The 23,205-nt window shown below is 40.0% G+C and overlaps 1 protein-coding gene across 1 annotated transcript; it reads left to right on the top strand.

Annotated features, from left to right (window-relative positions):
* The first annotated feature begins 1,602 nt into the window (after positions 1-1,602).
* On the top strand, positions 1,603-21,869 carry LOC148364538 (bone morphogenetic protein 7-like). The gene is made up of 7 exons (XM_088337219.1): positions 1,603-2,105; positions 14,131-14,320; positions 16,647-16,795; positions 16,880-17,083; positions 19,370-19,440; positions 20,088-20,198; positions 21,093-21,869. Exons 1-7 carry the CDS (start codon positions 1,721-1,723, stop codon positions 21,240-21,242), a joined length of 1,260 nt encoding a protein of 419 aa, XP_088193345.1. The 5' UTR covers positions 1,603-1,720; the 3' UTR covers positions 21,243-21,869.
* Positions 21,870-23,205: the final 1,336 nt, after the last annotated feature.

Consider the following 23,205-nt stretch of genomic DNA (forward strand, 5'->3'; position numbering starts at 1 on the left):
TTCTGTTTGACTTGAGGAAACCTGTTCGCTATTTTCAGGACAAGTCCGCGGTTGTCCGGGCACCGCGTTGGAGACCCCTGCCTTAGGATATTCCAGATGATCGGATCCAGATGAGGCAAATAATTAAATTTCGTTTTTTTTTGTCTCGTACCGATAGCCATAGCAAGTACCTCAAAACATGGCTGGGTTTCGGACTCCACAGGACTGTCTCAAAAAATTAGAATATTGTGATAAAGTTTTTTATTTTCTGTACTGCAAAAAAAGAAAATTTCATACATTATGGATTCATTATCAATTTATTCTATTGATGGAGATATTCTCCCTACCATATATACTCCATATTTACATTTATAGAATAAAATAACTAAATCAGGGGGTCCGTTTGTTGTCACGGTTGCCATGGCGCCCAATTGGCCCTGCCCTAGTCTCGCCAGCTCCCTTCATTGACAGATTGGTTTTCCTTCTATTTAAAGCTCAGTGCTCTCCTTTTTCCTTTGTCAGTCCGTCAACGAACCTCTGCCCCGCAAGACGTGGGTTCTGATTCAGTCCTGTATTTTATGTCTGATATTGTTCCCATTTATTTTGTCCTGTTTCATATCAGTTTCCAGTTTGGTTCCAGTCTATTTTCGTCCTGTTTATTATTCCCTCCAGTTTTTGTTCCAGTCTAGTTTGCCCTGTTCAATTTCGATATCCTGTTTCAATTTCATTCCTGTCCGTCCCCTTCTGTCCGGTATCAACCCCACCTGTCCGATATCTGGTTGGACAATTGGTATCGATCTCGTTGGTCTCTGGCTTCCTGTCTTTCCACGCCTGACCGCCTAACGGCATGACTCCCCATTTGCCCTAAAATAAAAGGCTTGTGTGAGAATGTCACACGTTTGGGTCCTGATCCTGTTCTGGTTCTTGACATTTATATGCTCATATTTGCTTGCGTGTCACCAGTTGCGAATCGTAGGCGGCACTTGTAGAGGCGGCATGAAATCAATGCGGAAAACGTACGGCCAGAATTTACATAAAAACGTGCTTGATTTTCATCTTCTTATTTGTAAAAGTATTTTTGCAGTACACCATGCCTGGAGAAAAAAATAAAACTTCTTTGGCAGTATGTAGACAGAAAATCTTCGAGTTTGAGGCGCAGAAACAAAATGGATATGGAATCTCTCAGCTATGTGTTTGTTTGCTAGCTCTCAAGATTGCACAAGCCTATACACTGTAAATATAATTGGTTTAATGCCTCCACGTGCTAAAGTACACATTTTCTTCAATTCCTTGGATTAAGTGGCAATTTTAAAGCAGTTTTAGAGGGTCGGCTTCAATGCTAGTATGTACAGTAATTTGAAACTAGAATGTTACTTTCAGAGTAATGCGCTACTTTTGGGGATCAGTATTTTGGAGGTAACAGAATTTCTGGTACTTTTAAAAGTGAAGGACTTAGCAACTGATACCGGTCATTGTTTTTAGTAACACGCCCAACACTGCTTACCAGTAACCTACCCAAATAAGCATCTCGTCCCTCCAAACTCCCCTGCCCCTCCTCCTCTTAGGGTCTCTAAACTCAACGCTCTCCAAAATTGCCATACGAATAGAGAGACACCCCGGGAATGCACACCAGAGAAGCGTTCCATCACATTCATGAGCTCGAGTCTCATCCCAGGAATGTTTTTTCTACCGTTTAAACCGATCGTTTATTCAAATAGTCTTCCGGGACGCGCGTAAAAAGATGCCCCGGACTGTGACGCGCGCCTTGGCGCTGTTGGTTCTCTCCCTGACTTGGAGTTGCGTGGTTCCCTTCTCTAACTTCTCGGTGGAGAACGAGGTGCGCTCTAGTTTTATCCAGCGCCGACTGAGGAGCCAGGAACGCAGGGACATGCAGCGGGAGATCCTCTCCATCCTGGGGCTTCCTCATCGTCCCCGGCCGTCTCATGTGTTGTCCAGACTAAACGCCGCTCCCTTGTTCATGTTGGATTTGTACAATAGTGCCTCGGCGGACGCACCGCGCGCAAGATATTCCGACTACAATCCGCATCTCGCTTCCAATTTGGTGACCCTGCAGGACAGTCGCTTCCTGGATGATGCTGATATGGTCATGAGTTTTGTCAATCTCGGTAGGTTCAATCACATTAATCCGAATATAATTTCCCCTGGTTAGTCTTGTAAAGAACTTTTCTGTCAATGAATTACGACTCATTCAGTGTACAATAACCTAACAACCTGGAACACCTGTAGTTGAAATATAATAAAATAAAAACAAATAATAATGGAAATACAATATAATTATGTCAAGGCACAGATTAACCATGTGAGGAAAACGACCCGAGGGCGGATCATCCATACTCACAGGAATGGCAGCAGATGGCCCAAGGAAAGGACTTTCGGCCATTGAACCACGTGAGGAAACAGAAATAAGCAAAAATAGAAAAGAACCCAGGATGTGAAATAAAGAGTAATAATATTAAAGTAAAAGGTTGGAAGTTAAACAAATCAAACTAAATAAAACAATTAAAAGCCATATTAAAAGGTGAATCTTGAGCCTCCTCCCAGATATATCAAGAGTCCCGCAGACCTGATGTCCTCCGACTATTCCCACAGAGGCATGTGGAAATTTTGCATTAGCACATATTTTTACTAATTAACGTTTCAGTGTATTTACTGAACTCACTGCCGAGCGCCAATACCTTTAGAATTGTCTTTATTGTCATTGATAACAACACAGTGAACATTGTATGCAACAAGATTAGACATGTTTCTCCAAGATAAACACATTGAGGAGTTTAAAGTTTAATACGTAGACACTTAAAATAAGGAGCGAAGACATCAATTAATTTTCAGCTTTCAAGGAGAAAAGCAGAGAACTGTGGAAAAACCCTCATAATGCGTAATTCCGAATCTTTTCTAAAACCCAACTCTGAGTCTTTTCTTTTTATTAAATCTCCTAGGTTACGGGACGAGACTTTGCCCTAAAGGGTGTGGTATCAATGAACAGCAACATAATTATATTAGCTAACTATAAAATTTAAACTTGTATTATTTCTACAAACAATAACTGATATATTAAAATAAAGATGTTTAAGTATCAATATTAAAGTGCTACCTAGTATTGTGTCGGGCTGACAGCAGGTATACATTTCATTAGGGATGTTGTTTGTTTAAGAACAACACTGATACCAAAATCTTGAGTAGACATTTGTACGGATCACTCAATACCATTAGTACATACATTTTCCTTTCTTTCTGGAAAAATATTAATGATGTAAATCATTGTCCTTGGTAGTTTCGGTCTATAACTAAAATAATGTGTCCTTTCAAAAAAAAAATGATGTATTGGTTGTTTTGGTTATCGTGATAATGACTCTTCTCAAAATTTCAGTTTGAGAAATGAAACATACTTTGACCTATGCTATATTCGGGGTCATGTCTATGATTTTCACTTAGCCTGTCTTCTGTCAATGATCTGTGCCCCGTTTTTGCCTAATGGGGCCACAGGGGCCCCTATTTTTTTTTAGAACCGTGGGAGAAATCCCCTCCGTGCACTTGGGGAACACACAAAATTTAGACAAGTAGAATTTCATTCCCTGAACCTTTGACAGGGAAGTTGACATGCTAACTACACACTTTGAATGGGCTCCCCTTCAATTATCATGACAATGATTGTTTCGCTTCTTTTTTTCTGAGTTTGGTGCAAATTCTGCAACTGAAAACGGTTTCCGAATTATTATTTCAAGCTCTTAGTGTAGCTCCAACGAAAGCATTTCTCAGCTATAGACAGCATGGTGCCAGCTCTGTTGTCTCGGGGCCTGGCAAGAGGTTAGAGGTCAAAATGGAAGGAGGTAAAGTTTATCTCCATAAGTACCTGTTTATATTCTCGTCCATTTGCTTTCATTTCATTAGTTTATACTTATCGGACACACAAATAAGGAACCAATTTAAAGAACGCATGCAACAAGCTAAGGCTTTTTGAAAAAAAAACACAAACTCTAATTTTCTTCTTCTTTTTTTAAAACTTAGCCCCCCCACTGTGTTAGGGCGGCATGGTGGTCCCCAGATCACGGCTTCCAGACTTAAATGGATTATGGTATTTCCCCCTGTAAAGATCACAGCTTCCAGCAGATGAAGGTATATCCTGCAGGTGGACTCGCGGGGGCGGGTTGAACGTAGTCGTTATTGTTAAGGAGTATTCATTCATACAATGGAATATGTGCTTTTAGATCCACAGGAATGCATTCATGGAGTATTTTTCAAACAGAAGAAAAACTTCAAGGAAAATTGCAAAAAAACGTTTGCTAAGAAGTTGTCAGAAATTATGGCAGGTCACACGCAGAAAATCAATGGCAAAAAGTGCTGTATAAAAGGATTCAATGTAAAAAATAAAAACAAACATGGCCCAGGTACTGAGCCTACTACCATTTTTGTCTCATAAACAAAATATCTGTCATTGTGGACTTTGTAAAACTGAAAGATGATGAGAATAGGCCAGTTTTAGCTGCATTAGCATCAAGACATGAGCTGACACGAAATGGCTTGCTTAAAAACCTTTGGTTTTTGAGGAATAAAAATCATTCACTCAAAATAAATCATGGTTTTCTTGCTAGTCTTTCCTGAATATGTGAGGTGACAAAGCTAGACCAATCAACTATTATCTTACACAAACCAAATAGTTGTTTTTAATCCATGGGTGTATTAGAGGGGTCAGAAATGACCCTGTCAGGCAGGACGGAAGGAAAACTGAGATCACTGGCACTCGTTTCTTGGTTTTTATTGGAAGGAAGGAATGACAAGGCGTGATTCTTCGATCCGTTGTTTGACGGATTGATGAAGCTTGACAGGCGGGTGAAGGCTTGGCGGGAGTGGTCGAGGACAGGCGTAATCGTCGTGTTGTTGGTCAGGGCTGGAGAAGAAGGAAGAGTGATCAGGAGTCAGACGGGCAGGCCAGGTCGTAGGCAAATTCGGAAACGGGTCGGCAACGGAGATCAAGCAGAAGAAAACAGGAGGCAGGCAAAGAGTCGGAGGTACGGGCTTTCTGAGCAGATGGCAACAGGTAGCATAGTACTATGAGACAGCTTGTTTCCGGAAGTTGAGGATTTAAATGGACAGGGTGCGCCAATCAGCTGTCCTGGCTGTTGGCGCCAAATCCTGAGCACAGGTGTTCCAGATCCGGGTGATTGTGACACAACTTGCACAAAGTAGTATTTATAAATTTAAGATTAATCATCAGGCTGTAGTGTTCTGGCAAAGTCTGAGTGATTATTGTGTCCTTGTAAATTGTGCCATAATAATATACATACTATATGATGTTTTCTCAAAAGAAAACAGCGAACCATGACAAGCTTCATAATGAGAAAGCGACATCATGCACGCCACAGCAAGCAGCTGTCATCACTGATAGCATCCTCAACATGATCCTCATTCACATGGTCACATTTTTGCATTGCGTGAGTGAGTGAGCAAAGGTGATAGTGGTTACCTTTTGCTTGTTATTGTTGAAAATCATGTTACTGGGTTGTCACATTCGTATATATTTCTTGTTCCAGATGCTCATGTGCCTTTGAATAACAAAAATACAATTTTTTTTGCACTTTTTAAAAGACTAGCTTTTACATTGGCAGGTGTATACCATTGATTTTTATGTATTTTTGTTTATTTGACAAACACTTGGAATGTTAATGTTGATACTTGTCACTGGGTTTTCAGATTTGCAATGATTTCTTGCTCCAAATGCTCAACAACAAGTGCTTTTTATTTGCACTTTACTAAAAAAAAGAGTAGATGTTTGCAGGTGTACAACATACATTGTGTATGTATTTTGCTTGACGAATATAGACATTTTTTCATTGTTTAATATTGTAGAATACTGTGCACGATTTTATTTGTCCACAAAACTTCAATATTTGAATGAGGCAAAGAAAATCAATCATGTGTTTTTTTTTAATCCGAATCTTTGATTAAAGAATAATCGTCAGATTATTCGATTTAAAAAAAAATGGCAGCCATGTTGTTACTAAGTTATTACCAGGATAGTTAATAGAATCAGTCAACCAGTAAAAAAGATAATTTTACTAGAAAATCACAATGACCTAGCACAGGTGAGGTATTTTCTGAACAGGTCTGCGGGCACCTCAGCTGTACTATGGTAGAGAACCCTGCTTTAGATCCTCAGGTTTCTGACCACCGTGTAAAAAAAAACACCCAGGCTTCAGCTTTCTACAGTTTCAGTAGTTTTTCTAGATTCAACACTCCCAAAGCACAGATTGTCAAACTTCCTGAATCCCCGTAAAGCCCGAACTAACAGGCACGTTCTAAACCAGATGTATTGGTAAGGGGTGGGGGTGGGAGGGGATTGGGGTTGTTTTGCCAAAGACCCCTTGCTAACTGTGATAATCTGTAAGAAAACAGTTTGGAGTTTGTGCAATGCTGTCGAACTTGTCAACACAGGCAGGTTTTAAATGGTGAGAGCGGGAGCGGTGTGAGGGGGTCTCCTGAGTCTCCAAGCACACAGTCGAAAGATTGCGGGGAAAAATAACACAATTAGGGTCAAGACGGACCTCATCCACCTCATGGCTTTATTTTATTTGACTACTTTTTTGTTGTTGTAGGAGCTCAGCTATTCCATGATAATTTCATAGCAGAATCCATGCTTTTTGAAATGTATACATTAATTTATGCAGTTATTTATTTGTGTGTTGGAGTGTCTGTGTGTGTGACAAAATCTAATCGAAAAGCACTGGGTTATACAGTGGAACCCATCCAACCATCCATTATGTGTGACGCATATCCTCGGTAGGGATGCAGGGGTGCTGGAGCCCATCCCAGCCATCCTCGGGCAGTGGGCAGGGGACACCCTAAACTGGTTGCCAGCCAGTCGCAGGGCACACAGGGACAGACAATTTGCTTGGTCATTCCCACCTAGGGAAAATTTGGACAATTCACCTGACATGCATATTTTTGGAATGTCGGAGGAAACCGGAGTGCCCGGGGGAAACCCACGCAAGCACGGGGAGAACATGCAAACTCCACACAGGAGGTTCGATCTCATGACCTCAGAACTGTGCCGCACATCTGCTAACCACTGCGCCGCCGACAGTGGTACCCTTACTTGCAAATTTCATTCGATCTGTTAGTAGCTTCATAAACCGAAAATTTTGCAAGTAGAGATGCATTTACAATGTAAATGTGCTAATCCGTTTCATGTCCCGCAAAAGCACAGTATGATTTTTTTTTTGATAAATCATAAAAAAGCATCAGCACATAAGACAAATACATGTTGATAATAGATTACCGCACAATAAACATAAAACAAGAGGCACATAATGTAAAAAAAAAATTAAGGATATCAAAATATTAATTTTCCTTTTTGCATCGCATTTTTTAAAGATCGATCCAACGACGCTTTTGCCGGCATTTCCCTCGGAAATGTGCGAGGCAGATGTAGCAATAGCCAGACTTGTCAACACTCTTCCCGGGTGATTCCTTTCCACAAATTTTGAAACTTTTGGAATTTTGCTAAATTGTCTTTAACTTGGGTTGATTGAATTATGGCTGCATCTTCCTCACCGCTATACTGCCGGAAGTTTCCTTTTCCTCATCTCGAAACTCTGAATTGCTACAGTGACACGAAGAGCATGCTGGGAGCACACATGCGCATCGGGTTGCCAGCGATACCCAGTTTGTTTATGTTCGGGAGACTGGGCGCGGCTAACAGCAGTGCGTACTGTACTGTATTTTTTACTCCGTATCCTGAAACGTTTGTGTAACTCCAGGAATTTTTTTACACCGAAGCACTTCGTAAGCTGAAACTTTCGTATGTAGAGTCATACATTAGTAGAGGTACTACTGTACTGTACTTGTTGAAGACAACCCCCCAAAAATCAATCATCTCCCCACAAAAATGGTTGTTGTGTTTAAAAGACAACAAAATACAGGTTTGTGCAAAACCATCCCACAAATGTTAGGCAATATTTTCTGGGGGGACAACCCAAAAGATAAAACATTTTTTTCATAGAACAACCCACCTTGCTCCCATACAAAATGGGTGAATTGAAAAAAATTGCAATAATTAGCTCCCTCTTCCACCTTTTAAAAGACAAAAAGAGTCGTTTCTTGTAAAACAACCCTACAAATATGGACACTATATGTAAAATGGGCTGATTTGAAACAAAGAAACAAACAAACAAATAAATAAATAAATACATACATACATAAATACATACATACATTGGGGATGTTTTTGTTCATTTGATTTCTAAAATTGTCGATTTGTTTAATAGTAACTTTGTTTACAAATTTGGGTCATTTTTGATAAAAATTACCATTAAAAAAATAAAAAATAAACTAATAATGTACAAATATAACTGAAAAATTACACTGTTCTGTTAAAAGTCCATCTTTTTACCCATTCAAAACAACCCTTCACTCATCAGTTTTTTATTTTGTTTTGTTTGGGACATTCTAAAAACGAATTTGTTCTCGATTATAAATTCAAAATTATCGTGTTTCTTACAAAGCACCAATTTTTGGACCCAGGTTTTTTCAATGCATTAAAAGGCTATTACATCTAATATTTGAAAATCGAGTCCCATGTCATCTTTACTTAAATATTCCTGTGATAAGTCCAAAAACCACCCATGCAGTTCCCCCCCTGCAAAAAAAATGTCTCTGGAAATCACAGATGCCTGTGTGGGCCCCGCAGTGTCAGGGGCAAAGTGAAGTGTTGAAAATCCCTCCCAGAGGGAAGTTTGCATATCTGAGGTCTGATCTTTGAAGCTAATGGTCCCTAACGTAAACACGCCGAGTCCTTACAAGCAATTATTGCTTTCATAAAAATACCCCCTGCTCCCTTTCAGCATTTAATTGCGGTCACACAAAATGACTAGCCGGCTTCAGTATGCAGCGAGTGGGTGTGCGTTTGTCTTAAAAGTCTTTTGAAAAGACTGTCAATGCGTGTGAGATCTTTCTCGTTGTGAAATTTACGTTTTGTGTTGTGATGTTAGAATGACGTCAGCAGGGCCTTTTAAATGACTGAAAGGACAAAATGGGTTGTGTAAAGCTGCCAAAACAACAAGTCTTTTTTGGGGGATACAAGAAAAAACATCTTGAAGTTTTTAATCATAATATCTATCTATCTATCTACCTTGGTCATATCCCTCAAGAGGGGTGACCGACAGCAAGACACTCACATACAATGACAAAGAAAATAAAAGGGAAATAAATAGCAAAAAAAACACACAAAAATGTTTGGACCATGGCCAACCCAATTGCCCAAACACCCAAACAAGTTAGGCACCTCGGCACCCAAGTTGGTCATGCTTTCGTCCCTCCAGATGAAATGGGACACCAGAAAGCGGCCATGTCACTCGGGTCAGGGTGACATGACACACTCTTTTGTTCAACAGCAGGGCCCGACAGCTTTCACTGGTTTACCCCTGCCGCATCATACGGGTGCCCAGCCCATCCCTTAAGAACGCGTCCACAATCCCACTATCCTTTAACACCTCTCCACTCCTTTCTATCACCAACAAGAGCTCTAGCTTCCATTATATTTAGACCTCTTTCCTGCAGTGCACTCATAACACCACCCATCCACGTCAATCGCGGCCTTCCTCTTGGTCTCCTTCTATTGACTTCTGCTCCGTAGATCCTCGCTCCTCATCCATTCTCTCAATGTGTCCAAACCAACTGAGTACTCTCTTATCCACACGCTTGCTCAGTTCCACGACTACTCCAGTTCTGTCTCTCACAATTTCATTTCTCAGTCTATCCAATCTTGTCACTCCTAACATAGTCCTCAAACACTTCTTCTCAAAAACATTCATTTTTCTTCTTAAATCTGCGTTCAGGCTCCAAGTCTCTGTACCATACAACACAGTCGGCACAATCTCACTCTCATAGAGTCCCCTCTTAACATCCATACTCATACTCTTGTTGTTCATCACTCTCCTCAGAGCACCCAAAACCTTGCTTCCTTGATTCACTCTGTGCAATACCTCACACTCCATTCCACCAACTGCAGCCACATCACAACCCAAGTACCTAAAGCTTTCAACTTCTTCCAGCACCTGTCCATGCAACCTGATTTCTAACGTCATGCCCACTCAATCACGTGAACACTTCATCACCGTACTCTTCCCGACATTGACACATAACTTTAGCCTATCACATACTCTTCCAAACTCCGTTACCAACCTTCTCAATGTTTCCTTAGAATCAGCCACAAGCGCTGTGTCATCTGCAAACAACAAATGACTTACCTGCCACACTGTTCCACTGTTGTCCATCATGTCCACACCTCTGCCAAATACTCTTGCATTCACCTCTCTCACCACACCATCCATGTACACATTTAACAGCCATGGTGACATCACACACATATAGATTTAATACATGGGTGAAACTAACAATTATTTTGTTTTATTTTTGTTTGCTCGTTTTCAAAGTTTTATTCATTCATTTAAAAAAAGTCATTCTATAATCTACAGTTCTGGTGTGTATAACTTGATGTGGCTAGTAATGCTGGATTGAGTACCGTACTCAAGCTGTCGATGCTTCTGGTAGCATTAGCTAGTCACTAATGTGATGAGCAGTATCGGTTGAAGTATGGACCTTTTGTTAGCTAAGATAAAACAAAATGACTCAAGTAAACGTATTTGTGGAAACATATATTGAAATAAGGGTACACAATTATGAATGTTCTTAAAAGTAAATTGTGTCTAAACTAAAACATTTACAGATACTTACGCTCCAATGAAGCCACGTTGTCGGTTAGGCTTTGAGTTGGCAACGCTAGTGTCTAAAGTTATGCTAGCCACATTAGCAACAAAGTCAAAAGTCCTTCACTCAACTGAATTGACTGTGAATAGCATCCGTGTGGTCAAGATTAATCCATGATTTGTCAATAGTAGCATTGGCAAAAACAGGCTAGTCAAGTCAAATCATGTTTATTTGTATAGCCCTTTATCACAAGGAGTCTCAAAGGGCTGCACATCCCATAGATTATTGCGAAATGCAGACTATTCTTACATCATCCCCTGATCTAAAACATACAGGAGGGCAAGGAAAACTCAAAAAAACTCAACATGAGGAAAAAGAATTAACCTTGAGAAGGTACCGCACATTAGGCAATCCCCCTTCCAGGATAGACGTATCTAAAACAAATTATTTTTGAAGACAACTTATATTCCAGCAAACTACTACGTGGCCAACAATGTTACTTAATGTGTACTATCACAAAGTCATAACTGGCTTAGGTTAGTTGAAACTATGAGCAGCACTGAATAGCAAAAAAAAAAATCTCAATTCTATCAGTGAGTCCGGACCTGTTTTTCTGTCCCTTTTTTGAGTGAGGGAAAACTTTTTTTCATTTAAAAAAAATCTTGAGGCACATGTAATTCCAAATGAGTGGTAACGGTTTCACTTTTGTTTTTTTTACATTAAAATTGTTAAGACATCCCACTTACGGGAGCCCATTGACTTCAATGTAATTTCTCTAAATCATACGCCCCATAGCAGACTGCACAGGCTAAGGTCCTTGTTGTGAGGGTCAAACAGAGTTCCCGAATGTTTGATCTTACATTACATTACACAGTCCAGCGTTCCTCCGAATCGCTCAGTCCACAATTAGTAGATTTGGGAGTCCACAATTGAAGGGATTTGGGAGTACAGTCAATAAACATGCCCGATTAAAGTCGCCGTCGACGATAAAGCTCCGTTGGGGCAGTGAAAGCTGACGTTCAGCAGCGGGCAGGAGATATAGCGCTATGCTAACGTTAGCACCTGGCGAAACTGTTAGCGGTGGAAAGCATACAGCAAACACAAAGACCACAGTTAACTCTCCCGGTACATAGCTAGAAACTCCATATCGAGTGAGCATTGTGTATCAATGGTTCCGCTACTATTGTAGCGCGTAGTCTCCAACCCCTGTTTTTACCGGAGTCTTCGTCTCGTTCGAGCCAGTGATGTAATGCGGCGTCGGGAAAGCCAAGACTCCGTGATGGCAAAAAAAAGTCCTCCAATTCCGGACGTTGTTGGTGGCGATCCGCAGCTCAATTCACTCATTGTGGACGGATGGATCTGGCGTTGGTTGAACATGCTTGGGAGCGCTGGTCTGTGTGGTCGCCTTCTTAGCTTAGCTCAGCCTTTTCTCCGTCGTTGTCATTGTCGGCAGGCGGCAAATCTTCCAGGGAGATCCGGTGGTCTCTGTATATCCCTCGGGATGTAGTGAATATTATTGTAAGTGCGAAGGGAGTCGAAGGGAAAATAAGAGGGATCAGGGGACACTGAAAAACAAAAGACGAACTGGAGCCCGAGCCGCAGCGTCTAGTAGACGCGCCGCCATCCAGAAACGGAGACAGGACCCAGTAGCGTTCGTTTACTCAGTTTTATTGATAAAGAGAGAGCGAGGATAATCGTAGCCAGCAGGGATACTGGTCACTAGCCGGGACGGGAGAGCAAGGGCAGAAACGGGTCCAGAAACGGGTCGGCAACAGGTATCAGGCAGGAGAAAACAGGGCAGGAAAATGTCGGAAGGTATGAGCTTGTCTAGCTGGGAGCATAGGTTCGCAAACGGTCTGAAGGCTTCGTCCTGGAAGCCGGGGGTTTCAAAAGAGTCTCTGAACCAATCAGCGCTCAGGGCTGTTGGCGCCAATTGGGCTGTCACAGGTGAAATGAAATGAAATGAAATTAAATGAAATGATCTGCATTTATATAGCGCTTTTCAAGTCAAGACTTCTCAAAGCGCTTTACAGTGTGCTTCACATTTCCCAATAGCGGCCGTGCAGCCATGTAAGGCGCTAACCTGCTTATTGGGGGTATTAGGGGTTCAGTGTTTTACCCAAGGACACTCCGACATGTAACACGGAGGAGCCGGGATTCGAACTGCGATCTCTTGATCCCAAGACGAGCGCTCTACCTTTTGAGCCACGGCGGCCCCGAATCAGCAATCGTGACATACTTTTATACCCCTTATTACTCATTTTCTTGGTACTCATTATTATGGGCAGAAAAAGGAAATAAAACCGACAAAATGACAATAAAATGAGGAGAAGTCCCTCTCAAACGCACCGACTGAACAGGTAGAAGAGATCGAGCAGGGCATTATAGCCATTTACTGTTGAGGAGCGTAATTGATTCAGCGTTTTTTCTTCTCAAAATGATTTTGCCAAGGCAAAGGTCTTCCAACCCATTGAATACAAGTGCGTGCCCCACTTTTTGGTTTTCATCCACAAGTTCAGAAACACTGCTCTAAAGTAATACTAGCCACATTAGTGAAATCAGGGTAAAGTCTTTTGCTCTAAAAATCTCATATAGCCCGCTCCTAAAGGAATGCTGGCTGTGGTCAACGTTCGAGCCGGCAGTCTTAAGCACTAAGGTGACACTAGCCACATTAGTGAAAAGAGGTTAATTAACGTCCTTTGCTGTAACATTGTCATATCACCCAGTACTTACAGGGAAATTTCAGGAGTCTTTTCTGATTGTTTTTATGGAAGGTCTGAGCATAATTTCATCTGGCAGGGGCGGAAAAACCACAACGACGGCATGCTTAACAATTGGGGACTGCGATACATGGGAAAAAGATCATGGAGGAGATCTGGCATCAAGTTCAATTTTGCGGATGTCCTTATTTCATCCAAACGCGTTTTGCGGTTTTCCGGGCAGCGCCTTAATGGGCCTTTTCTTGTGGCGAGCACATGTGGCGGCCAAATTGGGTGGCGGGTGTTTTTTTTCATCCCTCGCATTGGCTTGTACTGCAGACTTTAAGTGTTGTTTGGATCAATCACGTGGTCGAATTGAGGCCAGAGTTTTGCTATTCCTGCCGCGGCGTTTCCGAGATGCGGCAAAGACCGACACACATCAGAGGCTTGAACGTTTTGACAGAAATTGACGTCCGTGTCTGCTTTGGCGTCTCGCCGCGGTTGGAGTTTTCCTCATAAGGGAGAAACTTTCCCTTTGAGCGTCAAATGTTTAGTGTGCCGCAGCTGGTTTGGAATAATAAACCGTGAATCACGGTGTTATTATAACAGAGTGGATTGTAAATGGTGCAGAAAAGCCTCAATCAAATCTTGATTTATAACATGCACCAGAAGCCAGAGGTGAATATGTCAATAAAGCGTTTCCCCGTGTCTATTTTTCTTTTACTAACAGTTGCTCAGGATCAAGAACTTCTGTACCAGAAGCACCAGCGGGAATTCCGATTCGATCTCTCCCGGATTCCGGAGGGAGAGGCTGTCACGGCGGCGGAGTTAAGGATTTTTAAGGATATCATCCAGGAACGCTATGAGAATGAGACCTTCCGGGTCGGCGTATACCAGATCCTGCAGGAGACTGTGGACAGGTGAGCAAACGTTAGAGCTTGTTTGTTGGTTGTGAAATATTTTATTAAATCATTGTAACCAGCAGCCTTCATGTTCAGTGCAGGAAATCACAGAAATAGTTGGACCGTTCCGACAGTCTATCCCTCAGTTTCTCAGTTGGTCCATTTATCTTGCCATCTGTCCATTCAATATTCATCCATTCATCATCCGTCTCTCCAAATGTGCTTCTGTTCATCCATACACCTGTCCTTCCATATGTCGACATGTTCATAATTTCATCCCTTTATCCTTCAATACACTTTTATGTCTGTACATCCAACATTTATCCCATCCATAAACCAGGGATGTCAAACTCAGTTTGGCTCTGGGACCACATCCAGACTTTCTGATCTCATTCAGGCCAGATCAAAACAGTAAGTAGCCTACCGTAATTTCTTAGTATTATGCTTTATAATTCATCCTACTTTAGCAACCTACCCTTCTTATTATAATCCTGTTTGACAAAGACTCTTTTCAAAGCATAACACATATCTACAAACAATGGGGGAGAATGATTATAATGTTTGGCATTGAATGTGTGGTTTATTTCAACAGTTGAGTAAATGCAGCTTTACACCTGAGCCAACTCCCCACACTATACAAACTGAAGTGGGAACATGAGTTATATATAATTTTTGTCCAGATTGTCATACTGGTTCCAAATAAAATAAAAAGAAATACAAAGGAAAGTTTTAGCGCTGCATTGGTAATAAGATAAGACTACATCAGATCAAACTATTAGGCAAGGCTTACTAAAGCTGAGCATATATTCCCATCTGTTATGCACCGTCCATTGCTTGGAGTGTAAGAGAGACCCCTATAACAACCATGGTTCGTGGCCCCGCCCCCTTGTTGCACCTTGGCTTCCCTCGCAACCTAAACCCATTTGCAGGGTACGCAACACCGTCCTTCATCCTTTGGCGCAGGGCAAGTGTTAAATCCCGCACCATATTTCTAAATGGTTACATACCGTCGCAAACTTATATTTCGTTTAATCCGCATGCTGTACGTCAGCTCTATTACACATTTACTGCCCTCTGGCAGACGGAAGGAACATTTGGTTTGCATATAATTTAAAAATCATACTTATTGATAGAAACGTAAACCATAAAGCATCTGGCAGGTATTTACATTTATCCATTAATTGATAATCCATCCCTCCCTCCATCCATTTATTCATCAGTCTTTCTATCTTTCAGTCTTTCCATCCATCCTTCTGTACATTTATCCATTCATTGTTCATCCATCCATAATTCATCCAATCGTTCTTCCAGATGTCAATCCATTCATAATCCATCCCTATGTCCCTTGATGCGTTTCTCTTTTCATCCAACCAACTATCATTTATCACGATTAACCATCTATCCATGGTTGCATATGCCTCTCCATTTATAATCCATCCTTCTATTCATCTATTCATCCGTCCTTCTGTCAGTCCATTGATCTGCCCATCTATCCATCATCCATTACCCATTCATCCATTATCCATCCATCATCCATCCTTTGACACGTCAATCCATTTATAATCCATCCATCTGTCCTTCGATACATTCTTTTGCACATCTGTAATTTTTACCATTATTCACAAATCCATTAGTAATCCATTATTCATTTCTTCCTTCCTTCCTTCCTTCCTTCCTTCCTTCCTTCCTTCCTTCCTTCCTTCCTTCCTTCCTTCCTTCCTTCCTTCCTTCCTTCCTTCCTTCCTTCCTTCCTTCCTTCCTTCTTTCCTTCCTTTCTTTCTTTCTTTCTTTCTTTCTTTCTTTCTTTCTTTCTTTCTTTCTTTCTTTCTTTCTTTCTTTCTTTCTTTCTTTCTTTCTTTCTTTCTTTCTTTCCTTCTTTATTTTTATCTGGCCATTTGTCTTTTGTCCCTCTGTCCATCTGTTTTTCTGTCCGTCCAAAATAGTCTCCTTTAATTCTAACATTATGCACATACTAGCTGAGTCTCGGAGGAGGAAAGGTTGTGGGCCCCCTCCATCGGTGACGACATGGCTGACGACATGAGGGAAGACCATTGTCATTCGCAGACACTTCAAGCGCAGACAGGCAGGCGACAAGAAACAAGGCGACGACCTGCTCCAGGCTGTAAACAAAGCTATTGTCAGGGAAATTAGAACTCAGTGAAATTAACTTGTTGTGTAGTCATTTTAGAAGTGAAAACAAATTAGCTGACCCATATATTCTAGTTATCCGCCTATGGGGGACTAGTAAGAATCTCAATATTTTATGGTTGAATGCGTGTTTCATTATTTTGACTGAACCTAGGATTACTATGGCCTATTTAACGCTTGATCATTTTTTTTGCAGTGAATCAGAGCTGTTGCTATTAGAGCAGCGAGATGTGTGGGCTGCAGAAGAAGGCTGGCTCATCTTTGACATGACTGCTACCAGTAATTTTTGGCTGGCCAGCCCTGAGCATAACCTGGGCCTGCAACTGGTTTTGGAGGACAACCGTGGTCAGTCAACATTGTGAAGTGACATGATTGTAATTCCATTTGTGTCCTGTTCAACTTAGCAAAAACACCTCTATGCCACACCAGGTTATAGGAAGAGCCCTCGGCAGGTCGGGTTGTTAACAGGCAGAGGGGAACAAGAAAAGCAACCTTTCCTAGTTGCCTTTTTTAAATCCAACATGGTTCGATTTCGCAACGTCCGTTCCGCTCATGGCCACAGGGGGCGCCACTCAAATCGCAAACCCCAGAAGACGGTCCAAGATGCGATCAAAGCGGTCGAAGCCGCTGCAGGTGAGATTTTTTTTCATGATTTCACACAAAAATGAATAAATAATTTTGTTCTGTTAAAAAAGTGAGAATTTTAAGTATTAGTTTTATCTTTTAATGTATTTTTGTCTCATTTAGAGATTATGTTTTCACACTTGTTTAATGGACTTTTGGCAGCATTCATTGGTAAAAAATGATAAACTTTACTTGATGGTAAACAATATAGTAACATAAGAAAAAATCTCTGCACAATACAGAATAATGTAATTTCACTCATTTTATGTTTTTTTCATTTTTGCATTGTATTTTTGTGTCAACCATAAGCATTTGGGAAAAGGAACTGTATAATAAAAATATAGTAACATGATAAACATAATGCTTAAATTTGCAAAAAAATAATAAAAAAAATCACCCAACAATAATCAGAAACATTTCTAACCATTATTAATCTTTCTTATTTTAATGAATTTAATGAAAAAATGCAAAAAGTAATAAAAATTCTTCAAAACATTATTATTTAACTTTTTTTTCATGTAATCCTTATCACTTTTTTAATTGATTTTTGCATTACCAAACAATAAGCATTTACAAATAATATAGTTACAGGTGGTGCATGTGCCTCAAGAAATATCCTACCTACTGACGCCATCTCCTGGCTGAAACCATAATTGCAGTTACTCTTGTTGCTCGTGCAAGTGTGTGAAATTCTTAGAAGTGTTCAAATAAGCTCTTCCGTTTTCATCCTTTGGGGGGCTTGGGTTAGGATTTGGACTATATTTGAAACATTCCTTTTCCTACTTTCACCATTTTCATTCTACAAATAAAGAAAACCACAACCACGCACCTGATATCACTCTGTCCCCAACTCAATCCCCCGCTTCCTTCCCTTCAGCGCTTTGTGGCCGGAACACCAATGATAAAAGTAAGATAAGAGCAAATCTATTTAATCTAATTTTAAACTTTTTAAGGACACCTAAAACCACGCACCCCACCTTTAAGATAGAGAAACATGAGGAAAAATCTTACTCAAAATGTGCAAAAGAAATATTCAAACAGTATTTAAAAATATCTGAAATCTTTATTACTTTACTTGTTTCAATAAATGTTTTCACAATTTTCTGAAATATTTTTTTCATTAAAAAAAACATAATGTTACTACTTTCCTTATTTTGTGTATTCGATATTCTAATTCTTTAAATTTTTACATTTTATTTTACTTTATTTTTTAGGAGACAGTGTCATGGTGGCCTATACAGTCCTTTCACAAATTTTGTGATTAAGGGCTATATAAATAAATAACTTGACTAAATTAAATTACATACATTAAATACAGTAACATAAGACTTTTTTTGGGGTATATTCAACGATTATTCGCAGTGACATTGAAAAAATATTTGCACCAGATTTATAAAAATAATCCCAATGCTAATGTGTAGTGACGGAAATGTTACAGTTACAAATAAGCAACATGCTGTCACGACCGGTACAAGCAGGGGACCCAGATGCGTAACCTTTCACACAATACTTTACAAAGGGATCGGGGAAGTCAGGGTGAGAGGAAAAAGACAGCGATCTGGTGCTCGCTGTGCAGGAGGAGCGGGTAGCCCTCGTGAACTAAGCATGATCGGAGATCGGAACAAGTCAGGCAGCTGGGACGGGAGAACGGAGCGTGGTCGGAGATCAGAAGCAAGTCAGGCAGCCGGGACGGGAGACGGAGCGGGGTCGGAGATTGGAACAAGTCGGGTAGCCAGAACGAGCGGGAAGCCAGGGATCGGGGATCGATACAGGAAACAGAAACAGGCAAGGTACGGGTAGCCGGGACTAGAGAACGGAGCTTGGATCAGGGATCGGTAAAGGAAACGGAAGGCAGACAGGATACGGGAAGCCGGGACAGAAAAACGGAGCTTGGATCGGACATCGATACAGAAAACAGAATCAGGCAGGATACAGGAAGCCGGGACAGGAGAATGGAGCTTGGATCGGGGATCAATACAGGAAACAGGTCGGGATCAAAAATGGGAGCCAAAGTCAAAAGTGCTTGATTTGTATGGGCTGAGGTTTGCTGACGGACTGACAAAGAGTGACCAAAAAGGAAGCGCTTGAATAGGGAGAGGGATAATTAGGGAAAGAGTGGCAGCTGAGACTGAAAGAGTGAGTGCAGGTGAGGGCAATTGACAAATCGTGACACATGCACATTACATTAGCTGATGATTAAAATGAAATGTTCACATTGAAGAACTAAAACATATATATATTATAAAAGCATGTGTTAATATGAATGTGTAATTATTTTTATTTTTGTGTTTTCAGAACTTGGAATATCCAAAGAGGGATGCAAGAAACATGAGCTGTATGTCAGTTTCAGAGATTTGGGATGGCAGGTAAGAAAAAAAACCCAGTATGTTGCCATCATATGTTATAGCTTAAAGCTTTATTTTTTGGTTAAAACAGCTTTAAATATTTAAGTTAAGTATGGGGACATTTGACTGCGCCGTCTTGTGGCCATGTTATAATGAAACAATAAAAGTGAAATTTAAAAATAGAAAATTGCCTTTTTGTGTTTATTTTTCAAGCATATTTAAATTGTTGTATGTTATATATTACTTCAAAATTAGATACAGATACCTTTATTAATTATATTTCCACCATTTCCACATACCCTACTAAAGATCTCAATGTACATTGTGTTCTTTGACAAAAATATAACAATTATATTGTTCCACTGAGTATTTTTTTCATTTTTAAAATGTTTTTTCCGATTTTTTGAATTATTCATCAAATTGTTTTAGTTGTATGTCTTTGTGAATATCAACAATATGAGATTATTTTTTATTTCTAGTTCATTGCCACTGGAGAGCAATGCTCCGACGACTAACGTCATATTATAAAGCTTGTGCAGTATCGGCATCAGTATTAATATCTAGTATCTGTGCACACCGATTCCTTGCATGCTTTACTCGTGAAATCACCAATGCTCATGTAATTATCGTTTAATTTCTCATGTTTTGTGATTTTGATTCCCTTTCAGGACTGGATTATTGCACCAGAGGGCTATGCGGCCTATTACTGTGAAGGCGAGTGCGCCTTCCCACTCAATTCCTACATGAACGCTACAAACCACGCCATCGTGCAAACCTTGGTAAATCATTGACTTTCCCGATGACAGCCGACCTTTATCATGCAAATCAGGGGTCTCAAACTCAATTAACATGGGCACCGCTGGAGCTAGGGTCTGGTTGAGGTTGAGCCAAATCGAGTTGTCCACAAGAAAATCTCTGACAACATTTCAATGTTATCGAGTATATGTTTAATATATATTAAATTTTGTACAACAAATACATTCTTCAAAACCCATTAAGAATAAACCTGAAAATAAATCAATCAGTATTATCTGAATCCATAATTTGCATGGGCTGCACTAACATTGAAGGAGCAGTGTGTATTATTTGAACACGAAAAAATACAAACCACTACCAGCCCAGCCTTCTACCAGCCCAGCCTTCTACTAAGGTTGAAGATCTTATCTCAGTGGGCAGAGCACAGCATTGGGGCCCTAATGTAGAATGCTCTTTAGCCTGTGGATTTCTTCTTGGCTCTTGGAGTCACTACTAGACCAGCATTTTCTGAACGGAGGCTCCGAGCATGAACATAAGGCACAACTAAATAAGAAAGATATGAGGGGGAAAGTCCATGCAAACAGTTGTGTGTTAGTAATAGAACCTTAGAGTCCCATTTTAAATGGACAAAGAGTCAGTGCAACTCATCAAATAAATGCATATTTCTCACTACCAGTTTGAAAAAATACACGTTTCCATGATAAATTATGTTTTGTTTTTTTTGTTTTTTTTAAATCAATGTATCTTTTTAATGACTAATTTATTTGTACTTCTAGGAGTCGCCTAGTAATATACACTGTCCCTTAACACTTTCATGTTAAGGCAGGGGCCTCAAACTGTCATTCCGCAGGCTGCAATGGGGCCCCAAGCCCCAAATGTGAGACCTGTGGTTCAACCGTGTTTATTCTCTATTTCAGGTGCACTTCATCAACCCGGGGACGGTGCCGAAGCCCTGCTGCGCTCCAACGCAGCTTCACGGCATCTCTGTGCTGTACTTTGATGACAGCTCCAATGTTATTCTCAAAAAGTACCGTAACATGGTGGTCAGAGCTTGCGGCTGTCACTGAATACAGATCGCCCCTCGGACAATATGAACAAATATAAAGGGACAGTGATGCTTGAACTGCTGTAAGCATGCTATCACTGTTATGTGAAACAAAAAAAGACCGTTACGACGTTTCATGGAGCTCGAGACCCCGATTGGAGTAGAGTAGTGGTTCAGATGATTTGATGGACGCCAACCCGGACTTGTAAATAACGCGGACCGAAAGGTTCAATTCCCCGGTGCATGGTTACACCAGTGATTTCATCTTCATTTTAGATTTTGCACTGTTTTCCCCATCACAGATGCCTTTTATCTAATCTGCTTCCTAAGATAAACGATGTTATAATGTTAGAAAAAGGCAAAGGGATACAAAAGGTAAGATTACACTGCAAAATAATTGTCTGGGGGAAGTTAAATAATTATTTTTCCAAATACAAATGTATTAGTCCACTGGTAAATAATTGTGCTTATTTTAAGTATTATTTTTGTATTATTTGATTGATAAAAATGTTATTGTATTTAATATTATACTGTATATGTACAATGTCTTAATAATTAGTCTGTCATGGTTGACATAGCGCCCAATTGGCCGCGCCCGTGTGTGTCACGGTTGCCGTGGTGCCCTGTTGGCCCTGCCCGTGTGTGTCACGGTTGCCATGGTGCCCAATTGGCCCCGCGTGTGAGGTGTCAGCTGCAGCTCGTTGAGAGATTGACTTTCTGTTAATATAAAGCTCAGCGCTCTCTTGCTTCAGTGCCAGCCCGTCAAACGAACTTCTGCCCCACAAGAATGGGTTCTGTCTCGGTCCTGTTTTCCTGTGATATCTCCAGTCCTGTATTGTTCCCGTTTATTTTTGTACTGTTTAATTTCGTGTTCCAGTTTTGTTTTTGTCCTGTTTGTTATTTTCTCCAGTTTTCGTTCCTGGCTAGTTTCTCCTGTTAGGTATCAATATCTTGATTTGTTTTTCGCGCGCTTGCGTGCCACTCAACCCTGTCTGTCCCTTCCTGTCCAGTATCAACTTTATCTGTCCGATATCAACTCGAGCAATTGGAGTCAGTCTTGTCGGTCTCTGGCTTTCGGTCCCTCCCCGCCAGACCGGCTTCCTAACGTGCACGACTCCCCATTTCCCATAAAATAAAAGGCTTGTGTGAGAACGACACGCGATTGGGTCCTGTCCCTGTTCTGGTTCTGACATCGTCCTTTATATTACATATATTTCTTTTAGAAAAATAATACATAAAAGGAGCAAAATTATGAACATCTCCCTTATCTAAAAATGGCGAGGTGAATTTTGAAAGGTATGTAAAATAGTTGTTTTCAAATACATTCGTCTTGTTCCAATGCTATATAATTGTGCTAATTTTTATTCTTATTTTTCATCACATAATTAATTTACAATATTGCAACTAATATTATTATATTATATATTATTATGTATTTATATTACTGAATAATTATATATATAATTCATTAATAATTTACTTATTTATTTCCTATTTATTCAAGATGTTTCCAATAAAACTGCCCTATTAAAAATGAAGAGTAAAATGCAGTAAGAAAAAAACTGTCCTTTAAAAAAAACGTTTTTTGATCCAAGGTTTTATAATTTTGCTCCTTTTACTTATTACTTTGTGATTAAAAAATGTTTATATTATTATTAGTAGTATTATTTGTATTATTATTGTTATTATTATCGTTATTATTATTATTGTTATTATTTCCTCTTTTTACAATTTTATTTTAAAATTTCTTTCTTAATAGAAAAATGTACATAAGACCAGCAACACTATCTTCAATATCCCTCATTAAATAATGTGTTTGTTTAAAGTATTAACTTTCTTAATATCCTAGAAAAACCAACAAAAATATAAAGAAAGAAAATTAAATACAATAAAATTCATATGAAGATTATTAAAAGTATTATTCATTTTATTATTGTTATTTTAGACATAATTTATCAATACATTATAAATCATTCAAAAAAAAT

Source organism: Urocampus carinirostris, chromosome 6 (genome assembly GCF_059441175.1).
Source record: "Urocampus carinirostris isolate Australia breed hairy pipefish chromosome 6, RoL_Ucar_1.0, whole genome shotgun sequence".
NCBI lineage: Eukaryota > Metazoa > Chordata > Actinopteri > Syngnathiformes > Syngnathidae > Urocampus > Urocampus carinirostris.

Bases quoted from the DNA above. Each gene is read 5' to 3' on its own strand.
- LOC148364538 (XM_088337219.1), top strand. From the start codon at position 1,721: ATGCCCCGGACTGTGACGCGCGCCTTGGCGCTGTTGGTTCTCTCCCTG. The intron at 2,106-14,130 runs GTAGGTTCAATC...TTTTACTAACAG, and splicing joins CATGAGTTTTGTCAATCTCG to TTGCTCAGGATCAAGAACTT. The intron at 20,199-21,092 runs GTAAATCATTGA...TCTCTATTTCAG, and splicing joins ACGCCATCGTGCAAACCTTG to GTGCACTTCATCAACCCGGG.